The sequence below is a fragment of the Aspergillus stella-maris genome, assembly GCF_047715825.1.
Source record: "Aspergillus stella-maris strain CBS 113639 unplaced genomic scaffold BDV14scaffold_11, whole genome shotgun sequence".
NCBI lineage: Eukaryota > Fungi > Ascomycota > Eurotiomycetes > Eurotiales > Aspergillaceae > Aspergillus > Aspergillus stella-maris.
This window is the reverse complement of record NW_027396805.1, coordinates 171,734-197,254: the sequence shown is the minus strand read 5'-3', so window position 1 is coordinate 197,254 and position 25,521 is coordinate 171,734. Positions and strand designations below refer to the sequence as shown.

Below are 25,521 nucleotides of genomic sequence, written 5' to 3'. Positions count from 1 at the left end.
CCAATTATCGGCTATCAGGCACGGATATTTGCGGCCAAGCTACGTATATAGTGTTTTCGATCTTTTCAAGAGCGGTCCAATCGGGGCATGAGGCCACTTGGCTAAAGAGACCATTATCCCCGCATATTTACTCAGTTCAAGGCTGGCAACGGAGTCTGAATTCTGTTTGAGATCTATAGCCGGTGATTCCGGTCGAGACATGCAGTCAGCAGGTGTAATTTATTATCTTATCTCTCGAATTTGGATACTGTCGTTTTCGTGCTCTGCCTTCTACCTTGCCTACGTCCATTCTTCGCCAGCATCTACTTATATCTTGCCTCTAAACACTCTCCTTATGCACAGTCACCCCATCCTCACCACTTCCCTTCCCCTCCTCCAAGATCCTTCCATGCGAAACTCCATCAAAAACCTCCCCAATAGCCTCCAAAGTCAACCCATACGTCTCCGGGAAAAAAGCCCAAAACAACCCAACTTCAACCGCCAACCAAGCCACATAAACAAGGTAATACTTCCACCCTATATCATCCATCCCAATCGGGTTCACAAACTGGTTAAAGAACAGCGCGGCCTTGTTCGTGAAGATTAACACGCTCATCCCTGTAGCCCTCAGCGAGAACGGTAGAATTTCAGACGGGTACAGGTAAAGCGTTGGATTCAGCGCAAAGTTGAACGTGCTGTAGTAGATGAATATAAACGCCAGCGCGGCCTTTCCTGCCCCGTCGAGCGAGAGCTCGTTGTACACTGCTATACCGATTGTCAATGCGCTGAACGTCGCCCACATGCCTACGCCGCCGCCGACGAATAGCCACCGGCGGCCGAGGCGGGCTGCACAGACGGCTGCAAGGACGGAGGTTGCGTAGTTTGTGCATGTTATTGCGCCGTTTATTTTGAGTTGCTCGCGCGGCTCAGTGATTCCGATCGTCGAGAGGATTTTGGACAGGTAGTATGAGACTAACCCGTTGCCGGACCATTGGCCGGCCACGGCGAGGATGATGAGGATGAGCAGTCGGCGTCTGTTCCCCGATGTGGCGAAGAACAGTTTGACGCCGTTGCCCTCCATTGTGCGTTCTGTGGCGAGCACGGAGCGAATCTCGTGGTATTCAGCGAGAACGAGCTCGTCTTCGGTATTGCCGTTTGCGTGGTACGTTGCGAGGATGTTGAATGGTTCTTCTTCGCGGCCTTTGTTGATCAGCCACCGGGGGGACTCGGGGAGGGTCCAAATGAATGCTACTTGGAAGACGGCGGGGAATGCTTGAAGGAGAGTTGGGGTACGCCAGGACCAGGAGGTTGAAAGGTTTTACGTGCCGTAGACGACCCATGCGCAGATCAGGGAGCCGACGTAGAATGTTGTTGCGTAGAGGGCTGTCACGAAGACGCGGTGGCTGGGGTGAACGAGCTCGGAGATGAGCACTGGACCAGCTGTTAAAGCGAGCGTGATGCCGAAGCCGACGACGATGCGAGATACAATGAAGGGAGCGAGGCTGTTTGACGCTGTTTGGATGGCGACACCGGCTATCATGATGAGACTGCCGATAAAGATGGACCAGCGTCGGCCGTAGCGGTCTGAGATCAGGGCTGAGAAGGGCGTGGAGAGGATTGCTCCCAGGGGGTAGGATGCAGACATGAAGCCGAGGATTGCACCGGTTGGGTGGTCGAAGTATTCTTCCCACTTGGGGACTGAAAGTGTCAGCTTCTAACTATCCACGGTCTCAGTAACGAGAAGCATACCTGATTGCAATCCGTTAAGTAGCGAGCTGTCATATCCATTCGTGACACAGATCATCAAGCACGCAGGTACGAGGAGAGCATACAGGCGGACTAGACTCGGATTCATATGCCAGCCCTTGTCTTTCTCAGCTTCGAGGATCTGAACAACAGACCGGTCCGGACGAGGACCGACTTCAGAAGTCATGGCTAAGCTGTCTCAGAGCAAAAAGAAGACAATATAATAGTAAAGAACAATCAAGCAGTAGTGCTGTCCCATCCTGCTAGACAAGACCCTTGACGGTACTTATAGTTTCGTTTCTTATACAGCCAACAGTAGTAGACATGGTCTGGGGTGATACCACGATACGGGCAGTAGAGTCTAAAGTTTGGGGAAAACATGGGGATATCAGACCACGCTCCACGCAGGATTAAGCGATAGGAAGGAGGCAATGATGGGTCCTTCTAACCATGGTTAAGTATACTTCCACACGCGCGGAGACACGGACTTGGCCCCGACCTGAAAGTACTAAACACTAATTCAGTTTAGGGCTTGATGGTGCAGAATCGGACTGCGGTCCGTTCTCCGGCTCAAGGAACCGGGGAGTATACAAAGAGCTATGGCCATCTGGGGGTTAACCGCGGGGTGTCCCTCATATAACCCCGTATATTCCTCCCTATGTAGCTGATTAAAGAGTTTACCTTTTATTTTACCTTTTTTCTTCCCTCCTCATATACACCGCAAACATGGGCGACGCATCACTTCCAGACATCACCACCATGACCGCTGACGAGTTCGCCGCAAACCTCCTCCCACAGCTCACGCTAGAGGAAAAGGTCAAGCTCCTCGCAGGCGCAGACATGTGGCGCACAAACGCCATACCGCGCGTCGGCATCTCACAGATGAAGTGCTCTGACGGACCGGTCGGTGTACGCGGCGGCCAATTCACCGACGGCGTCACAGCTGCTTCGTTGCCATCGGGGTAGGAACCTCAATTTACTGTCTGGATGAAAGCGCTTGTTGTATGCTAACTGCAACAGAGTATCCCTAGCAAGCACCTGGGACATCGAAATGATCGACGCAATCAGCACAATCCTCATCCCCGAGTGCCGAAGTAAGGGCATTGATGTCTTGCTTGGTCCTACAGGTATGCTTTCCCACTTACCACTTGCACTCAACACTTAAGTTGCTCTACTAAACCAATGGTATATCTATAGTATGCATCCCCCGCACCCCCCTCGGCGGCCGAAACTTCGAATCCTACAGCGAAGACCCCTTCCTCTCAGGCAAGCTGGCAGCATCATACATCCGCAACATTCAATCCGCGGGAATAGCAACATGCATGAAACACTTCGCTGCAAACGACCAAGAACACAGACGGTTCTTCGTCGACGCACAGATATCAGAGCGTGCCTTGCGCGAAATCCATACGATGCCATATGAAATTGCCGTCCGCGAGGCGAACCCCTGGAGCTTGATTACGGCTTATAATTGGGTTAATGGGCAGTATTGTTCGGCGAATAAGTATTTGCTTAGAGATGTGCTGAGGGAGGAGTGGGGGTGGGATGGGGTTGCTATGAGTGATTGGTTTGGCACAAATACGGTTGTTCCTAGTATTGAGGTTGGGTATGTTCTCTTACTATTGATTTGCTTTGTTCTTTATATAGAATTCATGTGCTGACTGGGAGATGGACTTATAGACTCGACCTCGAAATGCCCGGCCCCGTCAAGCGGCGCGGAAAACACCTAATCGAAGCACACAATCAAGGCCTAAATCAGCGAAGAAAGAATCAACGAGTGCGCAACAAGAATGCTCAAACTCCTACACAGAACAGGAAAATCGAAAGACCCTGCTTGGGTTGAACCACCAGAGCAAGCAGTCGATCTCCCCGAGCACCGAGAAATCATGCGCCGCTGTGCGGCAGAAGGTTTGCCGCACCACACTAAGCCCTAATATCCAAGAAAGGCCTGACAAGAAGGTGTACGCAGGAATCGTCCTCCTCAAAAACGACAATATTCTCCCCCTAACCCTCAACCGAGGCATGCACATCGCCGTGATCGGCCCCAATGCCGGAAAAGCAGTACAGTCCGGCGGCGGGAGTTCAGATCTCGCGCCTCATTACAGGACCGTCCCCTATGAATCTATCAAAGCCGCTATATCCGAGTCATTTGAATCCGATATCCAAGTCTCTCACGCCCAGGGGGTTCTCAGCCATCGGTACATCCCGCTAATGGCGCAATCCGTCATGCGCAATCCCATCACGGGGCAGTCAGGCTGGACGCTCTCATTTTGGGATAATATGGCCCATTCTGGAGAACCCATCCAGACAGAGCACCGATCAAGTTCTATCCTGGTTTGCTACGATACATTACCTGAGACTCTGCAGAATGGGCTGGGGCGGTACTCCTACCGCGGAAAGACAATCCTTACCCCCACGACAAGCGGAAAGCATTGGTTCTCGCTTTCCTCATGTGGACCTGGGAAACTCCTTCTTGATGGGGATTTTATACTGCACATCCCGCGCCGGTGGTGGTCGCCCAAGTCGCCGCTCTTCATGAGCTATGGGTCTCCTGAGGAACGGGTACAGGTTTATCTTAAGGGGGGGAGGGAATATGAACTCACATTAGAGAGCATAAGTCGGGAGCCGGAACCGTACGAGTTCTCGTATACTGGTGATTTATTGAGAGAGGAGATTCAAGATGGAGGGCGCGTGGGGTATTTCGAGGAGGATAATCGCGATCTCGTGGGTGAGGCGGTGCATCTTGCGAGGGAGAGTGATCTGGTCATCATGGTCGTTGGCAAGGATCGCGAGTGGGAGAGTGAAACTAGTGATATGGTGAGCATGAATTTACCTGCTGGGCAGAATGAGCTTGTGCAGGCTGTCCTGGGTGTGAATGAGAATGTGGTTGTTGTTAATCAGACGGGGTCGCCGATTGCGATGCCCTGGTTGGATGGGGTAAGGGGGGTTGTTCAGGTGAGTTCCCGTTCTTTTCCACAACCTACCTACTATCCACCTATCTGTATATGAGCTAATCGATCAATATGTGCAGGCATGGTACCAAGGCCAAGAACACGCCAACGCCCTCGTCGACGTCCTATTTGGCAAGGTCAATCCCTGCGGGAAACTCCCGATTACATTTCCCAAGACATACGAGCAAAACCCTTCGTACCTTGATTACCCCGGGAGCAGCGACAGGGTCGTCTATGGCGAGGGCATCTTCGCGGGCTACAGATGGTACGACAGACTGTGCATCGAGCCCCTCTTCCCCTTTGGATTTGGCAAATCGTATAGCGAATTTGCGTACTCGAATATCCGGATCAGTTCGACCAGTCTTGCATTTAATGAGGATGGAACGGGGGATATTGAAGTCTCTGTCGATGTCAACAATATGTCTGATGTTGCTGGGAAAGAGATTGTGCAGTTTTATGTCGAGCCCGTCACGGCGCCGAGGTTCGTTAGGCCAAAGAGAGAGTTAAAGGGGTGGGATAAGGTTTCTGTTGAGCCTGGCGAGACGGTTAAAGCGAGGGCAGTGTTGAACTGGGCTAGTGTTGCTTATTGGGATGATGAGCGGCATGGGTGGGTGGTTGATGGGGGCGCGACGTTCGCGGTTGTTGCTGCGAAGCATTCGCGGGATGAGGGGGTTGCTGCTACATTTACCGTTGATAAGCCGGCGGGGGACTTCAAGGCTGGGAGGTTTACTGTTGTGGCAGGATTTAAGCGGAGCGTCTAATAGATTCAAGAAGCCAGACATAACGAGAGCGAGAGAACACTACTGGCGGGGTTGCAACCCTAAGGTTGTCTTCACTACATAGGCTTATGGATTCCTATAAAAGATGCAATGCACTGCTATTAGACTGCACCAGTCTCATCTAGTCTCCGCAGTATCCGCATATCCTCAGCGATAGTCGGGCTCAAATGGCTCACTTCCAACTCGACTCGTCTCTGGATATCATATATGATCTCCCAGTTTGACGGGAGTAGGTGGCGCAAATCATGTCTCCTATCCACTAGACGGAGCAGGATAGCTGCTGCAAAGAAACTGTAGCAGTCAGTTAGCAACAGTCATCGAGGGGCTAGTATAAAGTGAGGACGCGGTGGGTGATAAGAACAAGTAGCTTCCATTCAGAAATAAGAGCAACAGAAAGAGGCAGTCACTTACTGTCTAAAGATATTCATCGGAGTCTGGCTCGCTCTCAAAATATTTGTCAAGATCCCCTGATGTAGCGGGGCCTGCAGTACTGCCAATAAACATAGTCTTGAGTACTCTAGCTCACTTGGTGAGACGCTCTCATGCGGGCTCGGATGGAGTGCCTTGTAGAGGAATGGACGCAAAATGATGGATTTCGCCGCACAATAGCGTGTCTTTAGGGTACCTAGTGCGCGGTCATAGGGTGACGTTGTTATACTGCCGTAATTTTCGCCCTGCCAAGGCGTCATCTGGTCGAGGGTTGGGAATGCTAGCTCCGCGGGTAGATGTTGTCTCCAGAGTTCAAGTTGGTGGTCTAGTTCTTTTATCACAGACATTGTGGTTGAGAAGCCGGTTGAGAGGCTGGAGGAGGCAGTTAGGTTGGATGATGGGGTTTCTGAAATATTGTTAGCAGTTCGTGGTATGAAAACCGATATAGCCGGAGAATACCAACCATGATAGTAGATGGTCGAGTGGATTCGGTTCAGCAATTTCCGAAGCGCGAGGTGAGCGAGGAAGCTCACGCGGAGCAGCCCCCCTGGCTCACTGGCATTGCGACGTCCACTGAAGGGGAAGGGGATAATGTCTTCGTAACGACCAATCCCGCTGGCTGGGAGCTCAAACTCTGCTAGGATTTGACTAGGTGCCGAAGCAGATCAGCGACCTGTTGAAATTCCGAAGGAAAAACAAACGTACCACTCGTGAAGATATGCCATCCAAAATATCTGAAACTCGTGTGGCTGCGGCTGCGGGTTACTATATTGAATAATGCTTAGCAATCTGAATTCGGCATGAAGTATATGTTTACCTTTGTAGAAGAATCATGATGATGGAACACGCCCGTTGGACGGCATGGAAGGATGGACTCATACCCAGTAAGTAACAGAGCCTGGGCAGATCGCCAGGATATTTCAGCACTGTAGCGGACTCTAAGGCAGAGCTGAACAAGCAGTGCTTCTGACTCATCCGGGTCTAGAAACACACCCAGTGTGTTGTTTATTTGTTCCGGAATGGCAGGATCAGCCTGATCTCTTAGAGCCTTTGCACCGAGAAACAGGACAAGCAGAACAATGCATACGTCTGATCCTGAACTGTTTGAACCTGTGAGGACGGGTCCTAGGATTTGATCGGCGAACTCCGATTCAACCATAACGGAGGAGTAGACTGGAACATCGTCAAAGAATGCCGTGATAAGACACTTGATCTGGGCCAGGGTAAGGCTACTAAGGATGTTTTCTTGAGCTGTCAAGTAGTCGTCTGGCAAGATCTGGAGATTTCGTGTATTTCGCTTGTTGTGCTCCGCTATTTCTCCCCGCAACGCGTACATATTATCGAGATAAGGGAGGCTAGCCTGTAAGCACGGCCAGAGCAGTATATTCTGTGGAGCAGTGCTGTGGTGTTGTGGTGTAGTAGGGAGGGTAAAGGTCTGCTCCCCGGGGGTTCCGGGGTTTCCCACGTCAGGACGGACCGGCGGGTAGTAGACTAGAGATGGTGTCCCGGGGTCCGCAGCTCGGTGAACTGGGTGATCAGGGAAATGACCTTCATGCTTCTCAATGATTGCACCCAGGGCATCAACCTTGGAATCCAGGCTCTTCAGTGCATGCCGAATATGGAGCAAGGTTGGGTCTTTCCTGAAGAGGCGTTAGAGGACTCCCTTAAACCAATACGTCTGATGGAAGGCGGACTTTTCAGATAAATTCTTGTACAAGCACGATAGGCCCAGCCGGTTACACCGGCCACATTGTGGTTGCCCCTCGTCGCACTTGACTTTTCGTTGGCGACATGTTTCGCAGGCCTACAGCAAGTGAACATAGGAGCCAATTGGGGTGGCGGACCAGCATACATTCAAGGCTAGCCGTCTGGTGGGGTTTGAAGTACCTGTCAGCGCGGAAATTGGTTGTCACTGAAGTGGATCCGACAGACGCCAGGATCACTCTGCGTATGGATCCCCGGGAACCAGGCAGGTACATGTTGCGAGTTGGTGAAAGGCAGCTCGGTTCCCGCGTCAGGACTGGCCACGTCCGCATCCGTGTTCAGTATTCGACTGTTGGCGCAATAGCCATAGGCGACGGCATCCTGCACCTCGTTTTTGGCGAGGAAGAGGCGACCGCTGTTCGTTTGGTTGCGTTGAGTGACAGACAAGGGAATAACATTGAGACACCGGTAGCCTGGACCTGCGAAGTTCCCGAGGAGGTCTCAGCTCATCAATCGGCCGCGTTTTTCAAAGGTTTTATTGATGTTATCTTGGCTGATGTACTCGTTGGTCTTACCAGGCCAGGCTCTACCCTTCTAGTGCATGAAGCCAGTCCGGTACTTTACAAAGCTATTTGGAGTCTAGCATTGGCGAAACAGGTCGCCCCTTGCTTCACAACAAGTAACCCTGCTTCGAAAACGCAAAACCACATTTTCCTGCATCCAAGGACCCGAGCCCGCCAGATCCGGGAGCTTATTCCTCATAATGTGTCTGTTGCCACCTCGTTCGCGGCAGACTCATTATTCGATGGCATTTTCAATCAAGTTGTCAAGCAGCTACCGAACGCTGCAATTGTCAAATCCACAGAAAAACTGTACCACTCCTCGCCGCAGCTCCCGTATAACACCGCCAGGAGACTGAAGGATCTACTTCACAAGTACTGCGCCACCGCGATCCGACTATGTGACAACCACCAGCATATCGATGTGGTGCCTCTCAGCTCCGTTTCAAGCTATGTCATTCGTCCTTCTCAGGTAATTAATTGGACTGCAAATGTCCGTGTTCTAGCTGAAGTCAAACCTGTGACTTCCCTGGTCACCCTGTCCGGCGACAAGACGTATCTTCTGGCTGGGATGACAGGGGATCTCGGTCAGTCTCTCTGTCGCTGGATGGTGAGCAAGGGCGCCCGGCATATCGTTCTCGCTAGTAGAAACCCGAATATAGATCCAAAGTGGATCGAAGCGATGGATGAACTGGGAGCAAAAGTGATATCAATGTCCATGTATGTTTGTGCCTCCCCTGCTCCACTCACTCCTTAAACAGCCTGCAACCCAGTGCAAACAACTAACATCATCGTGCTATACTGCAGGGACCTCTCAAACCGCGAATCCGTCATCGCAGTCTACCGCACAATCCAACAACGTCACCTTCCTCCCGTCGGTGGCGTCGTAAACGGCGCCCTCTTCCTCGAAGACCACCTCTTCGAAGACCAAGCCCTCCCCATTATAAACGCCACCTTCGCCCCAAAAGTCCACGGCAGTCTCCTCCTGGACGAGCTCTCCGGGCCAACCACAAACCTCGACTTCTTCATCCTCTTCGGCTCCATCACTGGCGTCGTCGGCAACTTCAAGCAAACCGCTTATTCCGCCGCAACGGGCTTCCAATCAGCCCTAATCAAGGGACGCCGCACGCGCGGTCTCGCCGGGAGTATTGTCCATCCGGGTCTAATTAGCGGCGTCGGATACATCACCCGCAAAGGCAGCCGATGGGTCGAACACGTGCGCAATACTACGGGGTCCCTCTTGCTCTCCGAGCATGATCTGGACAAGCTATTCGCCGAAGCGATCCTCGCGGGGCGCCCAGAATCCAAGCGCAACCCGGAAATCGTTATTGGGATCCCGCTCATTGACCCCGAGCACAACCCGGAGATCTTCTGGTATCCGAACCCGATGACCTGGGACTATATTGACTATACCAATAAGGCATCCGGGTCCGGCGGTGGCGCGAATGTCTCTGGCAACTCGGTGAAGGCGTTTCTGGCGGACGTTACCAGTATCGATGACGTGGCGGGTATTGTGGCTGCGGCGCTTGTTGCGAAGGTGCGCAGTAAGCTTAATCTTTCGGAGGATGTGGCTGTTACAAATGATACATCGATTCGGGATCTTGGGATTGACTCGCTGGTTGCTGTGGATTTGCGAACGTGGTTTGCGAGGGAGTTGGGGGTTGATATTCCCCTATTGCAGATAATGGGTGGTCTGACAGTTGAAGACCTGACTGCGGCGGCTGTACCCAAGCTTCCAGCTTCAATCATTCCGAATGTATATTTGCGCCAGGATCAGGAAGTGGTGAAGGGTAACGGGAAGATGGACCAGGCTTTAAACTGAAACACACCTAGTGGAGGGAATGAAACCAGTGGCAACTACCGAAAGATAGTGTTAGTATTTAGCCTATTCCATCCACACTTTGCCACACCTCGCCTACGCCATATCCAGTATATCACTACATAGGTTTATCTACCGTTGCACTATATTCATGTACAGAGACATATCTTTACGACAAATTGGCAGGCTGGTCGTGGCCTCGGGTGTGTAAAAATCAACTCTAAGCAAGAGGCTGGATTTTAAAAAAAATACAACGCATGGAGGCTCAAACAAAGGCTCAGGGTGCGGATATATCATCCGTACCCGAGGGCTTCAGTTGTCACATCAAAGATTAGGGCTAGTCCTACATCTAGGTCGTGACCGGCTTGGATTCTTATATCAAGACCTATCTTAAACTTCCTTGTAATATAGTGTTTATTATTGGGGAGTTCATTATAGCAGCTGCTAGATATAAATATTTAGTATAGTTTTAGATTAACAAGTTACCCTATATATACTGTGCTGCATGCTGCTGCGGCTCACTGTTCGCTGGCTGTTGTGACGATGCTTGTCGAGGCCGGTGCGGATGTTTAGGCTTGCGATCGAAGGGCGGAGTATCTTATAGCACGCGACGAAGGCGAGGCGGACTGAGACGGTGGAGTGGATTACGGGGGAATACCACGATGGAGACACTTGTCGGGAGAGGGATCAGGTAAGCTGCTCTGTCGGGGCACTTTTTGCTGAATTAAGTTGGCCGAAGGTGATATCCATTTTCCACAATGACCAAACAAGACCGATTTCACAAGCAAGCGAACGACAATCAAGGAATAGTGTCCGATAGAGAGAAATTGTGTTTAATTTCCTATTTTCTAACCCGAACAATCTATCCAATCCCGCACACCAACATCAAAGTGAAATAGAAAGGATGGAAAAGCCTTTCAGACCTCCTCGACACCCACCAAGTCAGGCCGACCAAAGTCAAGACGCCACGACAAGGTCAAGATCATCACCACTCCCTAGACCAGCGCAATCCTAGAACAAGCCTGGAAAACTAGATCGCTCCAAAGAAGGCAAGGTCGAGGCGGGAGTAAACACGGCTTCACTTTAGGGCATTGAGGACATAGAAGTCATCAGCAAGGGTTGGGGGTGTGGCTCATTAGATGAGCTCAATGAGGGACGTCTACTCTAAAGTGATTCTTTGAACTGTAGAGAAGGCAGTCAGCAAATGATGCTCGGGAAGGCAGAGAGAGGAGAGGAATCCCCAATGTAGGGGGAGGGGAGAACATACGTAGAGTCGCTTGATTTTCTAAACCGTCGGGGACCAAGGGCCCTTTATACTTTTTCGCGAGGGCAACTTTACGCTAGCGCTTAGCAAGGCTCTGCATGCGGGAGTGGGTCTCCCTGTCGAAAACTTTTTTTTTTGTCTGCGGAAGTCCTTCTAGAACACCAAAGAACAAAAGAACATCGCCATAGAGGGTCTCTCTTCTCGTGCCCGGCCAATGAGAGCATTAAAGTGAAACTGTGAAACTGTGCCCGTGCTTAGAGCCGGCATAGCTCTGTCTCGGTCTGTCACAGGTTCCAAGTATCTGAAGACTGAGCGGCAGTATATGGAGACTTGGTGTATTCGAAAACCGTGAGGGAGGCGGCTTCTGCATCCGAGCGGGCGATCCTCAGAAACCGTACTAAAACCAGCCTTGCCCGCGGAGCTCCGAGCAGGCTTACTGTCAAACATCCTACATGAAGAACGCACTGCCTCGTGGCCCAACTCTCTGGAGCACAAGACAAATGATCTTGCTTTTTGCAACGAGCTATCCCCAGCATGAGAATTGCCTCCCTGCCGAACTCGTCCGCGGGACACCGGGGGATCCTTTGGGCGCAAGTCTGCGGCACTACTCACATCAGCTCAAATCACTGACCCTAAACTGGGCAGCTTCTGGGAGTTAATTTGGCCTGGGTCTTTTGATGTTGAGAATGATGTGACGGGCAACTTCCATACTGGCCATATCTGACCACATTCCGCCTCCAACAAGTAGCCACCACCTCTTATCAAATTGGTATTCTGTATGCGGGCCCGACGACGAGGCTGGAAACAATCACCAGGCCGGGGCCACTGATCCTGGAGAGGCGGCACAGCCCGGGCCACTGCGCCCGGTCCTTCAGGACCAACATCCAAGATATTTTCGCTTTAAGGCTTCTCACGAACGCAGGCGGGGGCTCTACTTTTCTGCCGGATGGGCGGCTAAGCGAAACCATCCCGCAGTTATAGAGGGATACCACTTCCTAGCATACTGGAATGGAGTCGAGCCTGGAGGTCAAGGTTGATCGGTGGGACTGCCCCTAGCTGAAATCCGGTAGCACTTTGTTGGTCTTGGGTACAATGCATAATATGTATACAAGATCACCCAGCAGTTGGTCTCGATATGGGGCAACTTACCAGCATTGACTGGGTACATCTTCTCTTTCCTCAGGTCAATATATGGCATATATAGCACCTATGCGTCCGAAAAGTGACCCCCAGTGCCTAAACTTTTTTCTACCATCGGCGATCCGATCCTCACTTGTATCAGGAAACGCTACTAGTTTGCAGACTGTCCATGACGAGTCGCTAACATATGCTTCTTGCCCATGTTGTTAGCAACTTTGGCACGTCAGTACGATTATCCCAGTAGTTCCTTGGATTTCATAATTTTGCTTTTATCTTATATAAAGCTGACATTGATTTACTCTGGCACATACGACCACAGGGTGTGGAAAACAGGGCTTCCCGTCCGCTCAGCCGTACTTAAGCCACACGCCGGCTGGTTAGTAGTATGGTGGGTGACCACATGCGAATCCCAGCTGTTGTATGTTTTTGCTGCTATTCTTTTTACTCGCAGCTCGCAGAGATAATGGACTTGATTGATTGGGTTGCTATTTGTGGTGCAGAAGGCTCCGAGGCAGCTGAGGCTGGCGCCACAATATATCGTGCATGAGCTGCGACAAGTGGAAAATTAAGCCGAGCCTGCAAATTAAAACTGACGTCGGCGATTGAGATGCGCACGATCTCGCATCTTCAGTTTTGACCTTGAATATTATTGATGGTCCATCTGTCATGGTAAACTAAGTGCAGCGAACCAAGGATCTCCGCAATAGCGTGTGTCAGAATCATGGTTGGGCTTATCGAGATCAACACCGCAAAAACCGAGCACCGGCCGATTTCCAACTGAAAGAACTTGGAGCAGTAAGCTCGATCGCAACCCTGTTATACCCTGTTAGAGTTGCTATAGTTGGAGATGCTATAGGCGCCGATCGGGCGAATACATCATCGCAGCCAGCCACCCGGGTTTCACGAGCCAGACTCGGATTTGAAGCTCGATAGGTGGTTTCAAGCGAGTCTTGAGGAGGGAGCAATTGGGTAATTGTTTCCCATGGACTCTAGATTGTGAAATTGGCGTGTCGCCGGATGGGGCAGTCATGTGATTGTGGCTTGTTTGGGAACCCCCTTGAAACGTCGCATTATCGTACCTGTACTATTCGATGTGATGGAATGGGGTTGAATTGAAGCTGGGAACTTGAGATGCAACATTATCTGTTTCCGATAGCCTGACAGCTGAACCGAGCGTGCTGTGATAATCATGATATCAGAGAGTCGGTTAGGGTGTTGAAGGTAATTAGAAAGTCGCCACATGGCTGCCAAATAGCTGAGCACTAGTCGGCGCTAACTGACGATCTATTGGAGTTTGATGAGATCCGTTTTGCAGCTGTTTTCTGTGGGTTGTCGGTTATTATTCAAATGGATGTAGAATAAATTGTGAGATCAATTGACTTGTCGAACCCAGAAAACGGCCAGGGTCAGGAACTGTAGGGAGGAGGTACCGGGTAGGAGCGAGGTAAGTTGAACGAGTGGTGGTGGTGGTGTCATGTTGTCATCGATCCAGGGCCAGCTCAGATCGGCGCAACTTAAACTGAGATCTCCTCGTCATCAATTTCTCCCTTTGCTTTTTCCCTGAACGTGGACCACTGACACCAGCCTAGCCCCTCTTTAGCAACCTCTTTCTTTCAGTTCCTTCATTCTTTTTCCTTTTCTCTTTTCTTCTGTTTTCACTCCATCTCCTGTCACCACCATCGACACATTGTTGTGGCTCTCCCTGGCGAGTCACCGCGACCCCTGAGTCGCATCACCACCACTACTTGACCTCGATTGACTTCTAGACTGTCTCTGACAGTCAACAGCCATCATGGCTGTAAGTTTTCCGCAATTGACCTCGGTCGCGCTTAACTCCTGACATCTCTAGGACTCCGACAACCCCCAGAATACCTCCAACTCCGCCTCCAGTCTCGTCACCGTCCTTGTACCCTCTCTCGTCGTCGCCGGTGTCATGACCTTGGGTTTCATTATCCTGCGACGCAGCGAGCGCCGCATGTATATGCCCAGAACCTACCTTGGATTCCTGCGAGACTCGGAAAAAACACCGCCCTCGGGAACTGGAATCGTCAACTGGCTGAAGGATATGTACAAACTGCCCGACGAATATGTCTTGCAACATCACTCCATGGACGCCTACCTGCTTCTTCGCTTCTTAAAAATTGTTACCATGATCTGCTTCGTCGGTTCCTGCATCACCATGCCAATTCTGTTTCCCATCAATGCAACTGGCGGCGGTGGAAAGAAACAATTGGATGTTGTCAATTTCTCAAACATCGGCGAAGGTAAATTTGCACGATACTTTGCGCACGCCTTGGTCGCTTGGGTATTTGTTGGATTCGTCTTTTTCACCATTACTCGCGAAAATCTCTTCTACATCAACCTGCGTCAGGTGTACTCGCTCTCTCGTGCCTACGCAACCAGACTCTCTTCTCGCACCGTCCTTTTCACCGCTGTCCCTGACGAGTACTTAAGTGTCGAGAAGATCAGAGTCATGTTCGGCCCGACCAAGGTGAAGAATGTTTGGCTCACCACCGACACCTCTGAGCTCGCAGATAAAGTCGACGATCGCCACTCTGCCGCTATCAAGCTCGAGGCCGCCGAGACAAAGCTGATTCGCATGGCCAATGCCGCCCGACTCAAGGCCTTGAAGAAGGGAGGCAATGCCGAGGCTGGCCCCGAACTGACAGAAGACGACGGCGAGTCTGGCTCCGTTGCTGCCCGCTGGGTGGAGGCCAAGAAACGCCCCAGCCATCGCCTCAAGCCCATCATTGGAAAGAAGGTCGACACTATCAACTGGGCCAGATCCGAGATTGAACGTCTTACTCCCGAGATCGCGGAACTTCAAGCCACCCACAAGGCAGGAGAGGCCAAGCTGGTTTCGTCGGTCTTTGTCGAGTTTTACGAGCAGGCAGATGCCCAGGCCGCGTTCCAGTCGGTTGGTCACAATCTCCCCCTGCACATGGCCCCGCGGTACATTGGATTGGAACCCACTCAGATCATCTGGTCAAACCTGCGCATCAAGTGGTGGGAGCGTATCGTTCGTTACGCGGTTTCGATTGGGTTTGTCGCTGCGCTAGTCATCTTCTGGGCCATTCCCACAGCCTTTGTTGGTTCTCTGTCGAACATCAACAGCTTGACGGACAGGGTGCCTTTCCTCAGCTTTATCAACGATATTCCTCAGTGGATCCTTGGTGCCGTTACCGGTCTTCTCCCTACCATTTTGATGGCCGTCCTCATGGCCTTGCTTCCTATCATTCTGAGATGTAAGTTTTCAATCGATCTTGTCGAAATTCAGTCAAACTAACTTCAACACAGTGATGGCCAAGATTGGTGGTGCTCCTAGTCTTGCAGCCGTGGAATTGACGACTCAAAACTTCTACTTCACCTTCCAGGTCGTGCAAGTGTTCCTTGTCGTGACTCTTGTTTCCTCGGCTACAAGTGTCGTGACCAAGATTATCAGCGAGCCCACTTCCGCCGCCACCCTGCTCGCCAACAACCTTCCCAAGTCGTCCAACTTTTACATCTCTTACATCGTCTTGCAGGGATTGTCTTTCAGTTCGGGAGCGCTTTTGCAGATTGGCGGTTTGATTGTTGGAAAGATCCTCGGCCGCCTGCTGGACAACACTCCCCGTAAGATGTACACCCGCTGGTCAAACCTTGCCGGCCTGGGCTGGGGAACTGTTTACCCTGCTTTTACCCTTCTTGCTGTCATCGGTAAGACACCTTGTCTATTATATCATGCAATAACTAACCATACTAGCAATCACGTACTCCTGCATTGCACCCCTGGTCCTCGGATTCGCGACGATTGGTCTGTACTTGTTCTACTTTGCCTACCGCTACAACTTGCTATACGTGTCCAACGCAAACATCGACACCCAAGGAAAGACCTACGCGCGGGCTTTGCAGCACCTCACAGTTGGATGCTACCTGCTCGTCGTCTGCCTGATTGGCTTGTTCGCTATCGGCATCGGCACCGAAGCCATCTCTCTCGGTCCTTTGATTCTCATGATCATTCTCCTCGTGACCATGATCCTTTACCACGTCTCTCTCAACGCTGCCATCGATCCACTCATCAACTACCTCCCCAAGAACCTCGAGGCTGAAGAGGAAGCTCTTCTCGCTGGTGAAGGCCACCTGTCCAACGGTACCAACAGCGACCACGACGGCATCGCCGCCCCCAGCTCAGCCGCTGACGGCCACGAGGACGGTGTCGCCAACGTCGACTCCGAGAAGGGCCTGACTGCGGCCAGACCCGTGGAGAAGAAACCTAACTTCTTCGTCAAGTGGCTGCGTCCCGACAAGTACGCCGGTTACCACCAGCTGCGCAAGTACGTTCCTAGCGGCGCGGAATCGACTAGTTACTCCCCCGAGGTTGAGAAGAACGCCTACTACCACCCCGCTATCTCCGCGCAGGTTCCCCTGCTCTGGATCCCGCGCGATGAGATGGGTATCAGTACCCAGGAGATTGCTCACACCGGCCGCGTCATCCCGATCACGGACGAGGATGCCTGGTTGGACGAGAAGAACCATATCCATTGGGACGTCGACAAGGGCATTCCTCCAATTTGGGAGGAGAAGGTCCACTACTAAACGAGTTTGCATTCGAAATAATCACGCCTGGAAATATACCCACGGACCTACTGAACGCTTATCCTGTCCTTATACTCATGGAGTGGCTTTCCTTTCTCTCCTATCTTTTTTGTTTTCTTGATATGCTTGATACCCAGGTGTCTGATGGTTGATGTCTGTATACAATCATCTATCTAGGTGGATTTGGTGATGTCCTTTTCATAGTTATATGATCCATTGATATGTATATCTGTCTTGGATGTTAGTAATAATAATACCTACGTTATATACATCGTTCTTCCCTTTGAGCCTGGTCAACCGCCTAGTTACGATAGTATTCTGCGTAGTTGCCTTGCATCCGGCCACGGGACGGCCGGGCATTGGTAGCGCCTTCCATTTCCCTCTAGCTGTACGTACCTTCTTCATCCTGCTTGTTGGAGATTAAAATGCCCAGATACTCCCTCTTTCTTCTATATTCATTCATACTTGACACATTGGTTTTGATGCCGCGTGGTAGTCGAGATGAGTTCTCCGTCTCTTTTGCCTTACCACCGATTAAATTGCCATCGATTAACCCATCGTCTTTACCACGTGTTGAAACCTTTACAATAGAGAGATTACACACAACGACTCATTCATAATAGAGCTGCATTTCTTCGTCACTCTGGATGACTAGGCATACCGAGCTAGGTGTCGAGGTAGGTCCATTCAGATCTCTTACTCTCTCCATAACAATTCACTCCCAGGTAGGCGTGTTCTTGCTGTTCGCCCGCTTAAAGACATCGTCCTCCCACGCATACTGGCAAAGCGGCACCCGCTCCATCAAACAAACCCGATTGCTGTTCGCATACAGACTCTTGCCCTCCGTGCACTCGGGGTAAACACCCTCCTCTTTGCTCTGGCGCAGCGCATTATTCATCTGCGCGTTCATAACAGTAACCCAGGCCTTGATGCCCTTGAAGTCCTGCACGCGCGTCGCAAGCTTCTTCTTCAGCTGCTGGCCCTCCGCCGAGTCGCCTGGGATCTCCTGCGCCGAACCGTACGCCGGGATGTACCGCTTGCCGCTGCCGATGTTTTGCTGGCCGTAGGAGGCGATCAGGCCGGAGACGATGGAGCCCTGCATGGCTTCGCATTCGAGTTTGTTGTAGAGTTGCGTGGAGGGGGCAGAGAGGGCGAGGTGGTCTTGACAGAAGCCTTGGGTGATTATGCTGGGGCTGCCGGCGCTGACGACGAGGACTACGCAGTGGTGTTTTGCGTCATCGGGGGAGGTTTCTTGGGCCCAGGTTGTGGTTGCTAGGGCGAGGGCGAGGGCAGTGCTGAAGAATTTCATGATGGCTGGACTAAGGAGTTTGAGATTCGGAGTGAGGTGCAAAGGGAGGTTGAGCTGTGGTTAATAGAAGAAAGGAGGGCTGATGGCTTTATAGTCCTGCGAATCTGCGAACCTGAATCTGCTAGGCGTAAAGGAAAGCACTGCCTGGAAGATAATGGCCAGACTACGTCAGGAAATAACCGTATTGGGACTGACAATCTCCCTGATCTCCCAAAATGGAGGATTGCTTAGATGGTCTCTCCACCCCTGCATTCCCTCTTGCCCTGATCTGACCTCCTCAATTAACCACATACGGCATGACGCTAGGAAATGTTTCTCCTTGAAATGCCAATATCTGCACCCCCATGTCATTATGCCATCACTGTTATGGTCTAGGTGCCAAGGAGACTACATGAATCCCTTTGTCCAGGGTGACCAACCAAGCACTTGTATAGATAAATCTTCACAGCACACTGCCCAGCCTCTAACATGGCAAAGCACCAGGGTCAACATGCAAGTTCATTGTTCAATAATAAACCGCGACATTAAATACGCTTCTGTGCAGCCTACAGGGTACAGCAGCCCGAAATCAAATCGATCTACAAACATACCAAGGCGCTGGTTGGCGGGCGAAGATCCGAGCTGAGAACGACTCCACTGATTGCCATCACTAGTTTGAGACAACAAGCCACAAGGTGAAGAAGACAAGAACAAGAACACCTAGGATCTACAGAGCTTTTTCTGCAGAGTAGCATTCCAATTGGCTGGCTTTGCCGGGCTGGACCTTGAGAATTCCATGTTCCATCTTCTCTGTTGCAAATCAAGTCAAGTCCTGTCATGTCGACTTTGGGTATGCTATCCTCGTGCTCAGGGCACCTAGTCTAAGATCAGTCAGTTAATGATTAAGGTTTTGCTTCCTTTCTTTGTTTTCTTACTATCTCTGTTACTCACTACTTTGCCCCAGCGTGGCACCATGGTAACTTCCATTGCTGGTTTCAATTCCCCTAGTGCTCTATGACCTATGATCTATGATTTATGACCTACGACCTACTACGACAATATCAACATAATACGTCGTCTTTTCGTTAGAACTAGGTAACTAATGACTAACTAATGAGTTGCTGCTAACTATTACCTTATTGACTCGTGCAGACAGGATACATTAGATACTTTTCGCCTTCTAAGGCCGGGCCTTCCCTGCGCCTCTGTCTTTCTCTCTCTCTCTCTCTCTCTTGCCCTTGTTCATCCATTCCGTCCTGCTCAAAGAATATGGGGATATATTGTGCACCTGTCTACCCACTTATACTCCATGCCCTAAGTCAATGGCACCGTATACTGCATGCCCAGTAAACACCCGGAACAATCCACCACCGCACAACGCGCTTATACACCTCCCAATCCTTCCCATATTTTGCAGCACACATAGCACCGTCCCTCCGTTCGCGATGGATAAGCAGGATGCCGAAATACATGATGCAGAAGTATGTATAAACCATCCCCCATCCTTTTGCGTTGCCTTGGATAACGAGCCGGGTTGAGCCGTCGAGCATATACCGCGCCTCGCCAGTACCAGTACCAGTCGCAAGAGAAGACGAGGAGAGGATTGCGTTGGCGGGGAGAATGAGGTATCCTGGTAATCCCGTCGGAAGAGAAAAAGGCCACGATTGTATCCAGTCGCCTAGGTAATTGATATGCCTCGATACTCCCCACCACCCACTCACCAAAAGCCGTGTCCTGCGCTTCGTCTTTAGGCTCTGTAGATGCGCGACGTCGCGGTGGTTTGGGTTCATCCTGAATAACCACTTTTGGCGATTGGAGGCCTTGAAGGTATAAAGTTTGTCGACCTTTATTGGCCGCTAGTATTCTGCTTCAACGCCGAACTTACTATTAGTCAGCGCTTGCTCGGTCATTACCTATATCTTTTCTATTTCCTATTCTAGTTAGTTAGCTTACCCCTATTTCGATTGTATTTAGTGCAGTATCGTAGCTAGATTGAATAAATCAGACCTTCATATTCTTCGGGTGGTGTACCAAATATTACGTACGTGGCGAAGTTCGACAAAGTTCAACCCCAAAGACAACCGTAAATCCCACACTCTAATCCCACCCAAGTTGAACGGGGTAGAAGAATTTAATAATAATAAAAGGATTTTAATTAAGTGTTTAGGTACGTGGGAGGGTGTTTTGAAGAGAGTGCTATATTCGGTATTTGTGGATCTATGGTTTATAGAGAGTTCATGGTTCAGGGAAAGTATTGAAATCAGGGCGCTAGTGTTTGGGGAAGTATGATTGAAGGGATGTATATCTCAGTATTTGTTATCATTGCCTTAGATTGTATACCATGCACAGAGCGTATCTGATACTGTGAATTGTCCGCTGAGCTTTCAGTGTTCATTTAATACAGAATAAGGTCGAGATAGGACTATCCATACTACTTGAACAAGCAACCCATGCACCAAATGCTCCTTACTAACAAGGGCAACTCTCAACCCACATGACGGGAATAAGACAATATAATATCAGCACATCGTAATTTCAAATCAGTCCATCCTCCAGGTTCTCAAATTCCGCCTTCAGTGGTGTACTGGAGGAAAGCGCCGGGATAGACCTGCAATTATGGGGATGACGTAAGCACAAAATCGACAAATCGTCATGCGGACTATCATTGGATATATCGTCTGAATAGATGGTGCAGCCGGGGCGACTTACTTGAAGCGGAATATACGCGAGGAGACGAGAGTACGTGTTCCTTGAAATAGGTTACATGGAGGCTTTGATTGCGACTGGTAGAGCCAGAAAGTTCCTGGCATGGAGATCTCATTCCATAATCCGACCCGCTCAAGGAAGCAGGGATAGGGTATAAAATTGGGAAAAGCTGGGTTTTGAAGACTGGAAATTCCCCTTACGCTAATGGTCCATTGGTAAATTTGCGTAGCGTATTAAAGATTTATATGTAGGCTCGCTATCTTTAATGCAGTCTCTTTTTTACCGGCTTGGTTGTCTTTATCTTTGAACGGAGGTTCACTATACCTGCAGTGGCTGGTATCTTTAAAGTGTATGTGACAGTGTATGTGAGAGATACCCCAGGTTGGGCGTCTGGACATAATTGGGAATGTGATTCAACGAGAGTATTTCTAGGACATGTAATACTGCTATATGATTTAGCAAACTAGCTATGCCCTAGGTATAAACACTAATAACATATAAACTTTTACACGGTAAAAAGATTCACGAGAGTTTCCAAAATGCCCTAGTCAGCGGTGCTGTGGCTCAAAAGCCATCAACAAACTCGCAGCAGCATGATGGCCATTCTTCTCCGCAAGCTCAATAGCTCGACGGTACTGCTGCTGCCCCCGGTCCCCTGTGACCGCTGCTCCAGCGTCAAGGAGCATATGAAGCATATCGATCCGACCATGCTCTGCTGCTCCTTCCAGGGCTGTTCTTCCATCGATCCTTGCAGCGGCAGCGTTGACGTCAGCATTTAGCTCAATCAGCCTTTGGGCGATTCCTAGGAATCCCTGAATTGCTGCTATCTGCAGTGCAGTTGCTCCACCATCCCTAGCAGGGCCTGCATTGATGTCAGCTCCATGGCTAAGAAGCAGATTTATCAGTTCCATGTTTCCATTATTGACAGCATGCTGAAGAGCCGTACGACGTCGCGCATCAGGGCCTAAGTAGTTGACGTCGATACTGGGATGATCGAGTAGGAGTTTCACCAGAGACGTCCTTTGGTCCTTCACTGCAAGTTGCAAGGGCGTCACCACTTCCTTATAAACTAGTAGCTCCCCCTCGTCCTTCGTGCCCTTGTGCTCGATCACGATGTCTTGACTGATGTCAGCACCTGATCCCAGCAGATAGTGGGCGATGCCTGTATGATTAAAAAGGATTGACACAGTCAAAGCTCGGCCGACAAGTCTTGGATCCCAGGAGCACATGTTCAGAAACGTTTTCAGTATTTGCTCGTCGCCTCGCTTGCATACAACCTCGAGGATTGACTCTGGCGGATTAAGGAAATCGGGACTATCCTTTTCAAGGTACCAAAAGTCGAGGAACTGCTCTGGTCTCCCCCTTGGATCCACCTTCGCCGCTAGGAACAGATCTAGGACATCCGGCCTCTTCAAAGCCTCCGTTATGGCAGTTGGGACTGAGCCATGGACACTCATAAGTAATTGGTGTATGAGCTCAGTATTTCCGAACTCTACTGCCGCTGCAAGGTCATAATCGGCAACTTTTGCGCCCCGGTCGAGGAGGGCGAATATAAAATCCAGACGTTTACTTTCTATGGCAGCTTGAAGGGGAGTTGCTTGAGTCTGATAAACATTGCGCTTGCTTGTGTTTGTGGTGGCATGGTCGAGGTCGAATTCATAGAGCAGCTTCTCCACCAAAGAGTTTTCCATCGCCAACATCGCAGCTCCGAGGATTTGGGGTCCGGATGCGTCCAAGATGCCTTCGAGGATTCCTCTCTCCTCTAGCCATACCACGGTCTCCAGATTTCCAATCTTAGCAAGGCTTGGGCTAATTGACGTAGCGCCGGCGGCCCACACCATGTTGAGAAAAGCCAGGTCCCCAAGTTGAATGGCTGCCCCCAGTACCGTGCCAGGGGGACTTTTATATTCATCATTCAACCGTGCGCCCATCTTGATCAACAATTTGGCAATATCCAGCGCACCAGTCTCGATAGCGCACACGAGAGGGGATGAGGGTTGCCCGTTGTGGGAAAAAGGACGGTCTATGCTGGCTCCATGCTTCAATAGGACCTCGCACATTGTTGCGTTCTTAGCCTTCAAGGCTCGTTCCAACAGGGTCCATTTCCCACAGCAATCGGCCATATTAACGTCAAATCCTTTCTTGAGCAAGAGCTCAACCACTTCTGAATTTATCTTAGCCCGATTTATGGCTAGGGCTAGTGGCGAAACATATGGTAACCCGTCAGTCTCGGGACTGACCACCGGACAGCCTTGCAGCAGAGCCTCGATGATTTCCAGCCTTGCCGTAAGAACAGCAGATCCGAGGACTGTAGTGACGCCTATGTCTTCGTCAAAGTCAATATCAACGAGTGCATTCACATTAGCCCCTCTGCTTAGCAGGACGTTCATTACCTCCATGTTCCCGCAACGTACAGCGTTGGTCAACGGACTGAAGCCTTGCCACCCGCTCCGTACGTTGACATCTGTGTCTGGACCGAGAAAGCGTTGAAAGACGACTGGGTCCCTGATATAACGAGCTGCAATTGATAAACATGAGGGTGTCACATGGGCCCCGTGGGCGAGTAGAAAAGTAATAGCCTTCTCGTAGCGACTCTCTGTGGCGTATTGCAGGGCTGATTTGTCGTTGTAACATTTGTCAAGATCGGCTCCGTAGGATGTAAGAAGTCTAAGAATATCGATTTTTACGTCACTCTCATACTCAGGCTGAAATTGATAGGCACTGAATTGTAAAGGCGTCAGAGGCCCCTGGTCAACAGTGTCGATACAGCCGTCGGGGCTCATGCCAGCCTCCAACATCATTTGGACAGTATTAACCTCCAGCTGGCGCAGAGCGCTTGCGAAAAGGTTCTCGGCAATGGCTCCAGCTGTTGGCTCCTGGGCTGATAAGAGCATTTTAATCCGGGACACACTGTTCCATGGCGATGCCCGGAGTATTTCTAGTACCCGCCGGTCGTGGGAGCTCATGCTCTCAAAGGTTTTCCCCATGGGTCCATGAGAAACAAGATTATTTGACAGCAGGAACATCTCCAGGCGCATGGTATCAGCTATCGATTGCTTGGACTGAGCAAGTCGACTAGACAAGGCAGCAAGCTGTTCCCCCGATTCAGCTGGCATCAGTATGCTCAGCAACGTAGCCGTCCGTGAAGTGCTGTTCACATTTGGCGGATGACAGAGGCGGTTCCAGGGTACCACAAATCTCAGCTGGTCTAGTACGGTCAAGTTCATAGCTAGCGATAAGGCGTCGGCGGGTCTGGGAGAGTTGATCGCTAAAGCTGATGCGGGTGAAGGTGGACCTAGGTAAAGCCCGGCGTTTGCCGGTGTAGTTAGCCACGCGCAACCCCAGCGGGAAATTCTTGTCCGTACCTTCATCCTGCTCCGGTCGGAATAGCTTTGAGAACCGTAGCCAGGGAAGAGACAGGTCCCACTGCAGTCGCATCCCGGGTGTTGCTGGCGTGCAGACGACGATTCCCTCCGGAGTAGCTGGGGAAGGAGCTAAGTGAGGACGCCCATTAGCTGCTTTCCGAACATGATGAGATCCCCATGCCGAACTTACCTCCGGACAAAGAAAGACCGTCGATAGTCGAGACGTAAGCCTTGTTATACAATAGCTTCCTGACCTTGGGTGGCGAGTATTCAACACCTTTGATATGGACCTCGCTCTCCTTATCAAACATCTGTTTTCGTTTCTGAATGCGTCGTCCAATAAAGACCCCATTGGACAGTGAAATCTTCTCGTTCTTTTGGAAGCCCCAGCGAGCAAAGTGCTTCAAATAATGGGACTTCCTATTTGGCTATTAGTATTATCTGAATTCGGCGCGAGCGCGGGGGTGCTCACGTTTCATCAAAACTATACATATTTGACATGTACTCCATGACCTGAACCAAGGTCTTGTCGTCTCTTATGTAGAGCCGGTAAAGCTCGGGCTTGTATGTATCCCACACGGACTCGTCCATTCTCAGCGTTCCGTCTGGTGACTGATGAGGGGCATGTGGCGGAATAAAGGCTGACTTTAAATGCTGCTGGCGAGCACAAGGCTGAATTCTGAATAGCCTGCTTGATCTGTCTCACCGTAGGCACACAGAGACAGACCGCCGCAGCCTTGCAAGCGCTCATGCTCATGTACAGAATAGTATTCCCCTATTGGCTAATTCCAGAATTTCGTCTCACAACCGGCAGGCCTGCTAAGCCCTTATGCTGGAAGAGTGCGCAGGATTCTACTGGTTGATTCCAAAATTTCATCTCACCACCGGCAGCTCTGCTAAGCCCTTCGTCGCCAACGCGCCCAACACAACTGGTACCGGAAAGACTGTGGCGTCTGGGCAAACTCTCTGCTTGGCTGGTTCCAGAATTTCGACTCCGCTTCTAGGTGCACTCACAGATGTGGCAAATTGCCCTGGCATTCAGATGTGTTTCTTGAGTCTTCAGTCTTGACCCTCAATGCTGTCTCAGGGCTTCTCAAAACTCCCATTATGAATGACATATAAACAAGAACACTCCCCGTCCTTGCAGTATCCTCTCATGACAAAAGTTTCTGCGTGAAAGCTCTTTCAACCGTCCTTCTGACCTGAGAACCTCATT

General features: G+C 50.6%; 5 protein-coding genes across 5 annotated transcripts; 2 read left to right on the top strand and 3 right to left on the bottom strand.

The window, feature by feature from the left end:
- Window positions 1-319: 319 nt before the first annotated feature.
- BDV14DRAFT_188037 (major facilitator superfamily domain-containing protein) lies at window positions 320-1,912 on the bottom strand (the record flags this gene model as incomplete). The annotated part of the gene is made up of 3 exons (XM_073771019.1): window positions 320-1,204; window positions 1,316-1,677; window positions 1,729-1,912. 3 exons carry the CDS (start codon window positions 1,910-1,912, stop codon window positions 320-322), a joined length of 1,431 nt encoding a protein of 476 aa, XP_073630832.1.
- A 572-nt stretch (window positions 1,913-2,484) lies between these two features.
- On the top strand, window positions 2,485-5,437 carry BDV14DRAFT_207002 (glycoside hydrolase family 3 protein; the record flags this gene model as incomplete). Its single annotated transcript, XM_073775059.1, has 6 exons — window positions 2,485-2,687; window positions 2,746-2,852; window positions 2,923-3,331; window positions 3,485-3,633; window positions 3,695-4,680; window positions 4,757-5,437. 6 exons carry the CDS (start codon window positions 2,485-2,487, stop codon window positions 5,435-5,437), a joined length of 2,535 nt encoding a protein of 844 aa, XP_073630831.1.
- Window positions 5,438-5,556: 119 nt separating this feature from the next.
- Window positions 5,557-7,635, bottom strand: BDV14DRAFT_197510 (fungal specific transcription factor domain-containing protein; the record flags this gene model as incomplete). The annotated part of the gene is made up of 6 exons (XM_073772709.1): window positions 5,557-5,746; window positions 5,867-6,290; window positions 6,348-6,532; window positions 6,590-6,649; window positions 6,766-7,524; window positions 7,625-7,635. 6 exons carry the CDS (start codon window positions 7,633-7,635, stop codon window positions 5,557-5,559), a joined length of 1,629 nt encoding a protein of 542 aa, XP_073630830.1.
- Window positions 7,636-13,888: 6,253 nt separating this feature from the next.
- Window positions 13,889-17,048, top strand: BDV14DRAFT_14050 (putative DUF221 domain protein). The gene is made up of 4 exons (XM_073766337.1): window positions 13,889-14,169; window positions 14,221-15,616; window positions 15,669-16,067; window positions 16,114-17,048. The coding sequence occupies exons 1-4, from the start codon at window positions 14,164-14,166 to the stop codon at window positions 16,944-16,946; spliced, it is 2,634 nt and encodes an 877-aa protein (XP_073630829.1). The 5' UTR covers window positions 13,889-14,163; the 3' UTR covers window positions 16,947-17,048.
- A 4,440-nt stretch (window positions 17,049-21,488) lies between these two features.
- On the bottom strand, window positions 21,489-25,076 carry BDV14DRAFT_207000 (ankyrin repeat-containing domain protein; the record flags this gene model as incomplete). The annotated part of the gene is made up of 5 exons (XM_073775058.1): window positions 24,778-25,076; window positions 24,496-24,725; window positions 24,306-24,434; window positions 22,999-24,235; window positions 21,489-22,968 (listed from the first exon to the last, which is right to left on the bottom strand). The coding sequence occupies exons 1-5, from the start codon at window positions 24,894-24,896 to the stop codon at window positions 21,489-21,491; spliced, it is 3,195 nt and encodes a 1,064-aa protein (XP_073630828.1). The 5' UTR covers window positions 24,897-25,076.
- Window positions 25,077-25,521: the final 445 nt, after the last annotated feature.

Coding starts and splice junctions, on each gene's coding strand:
- BDV14DRAFT_14050 (XM_073766337.1), top strand. Junction 15,617..15,668: donor GCTTCCTATCATTCTGAGAT/GTAAGTTTTCAA, acceptor ACTTCAACACAG/TGATGGCCAAGATTGGTGGT. Junction 16,068..16,113: donor TACCCTTCTTGCTGTCATCG/GTAAGACACCTT, acceptor TAACCATACTAG/CAATCACGTACTCCTGCATT.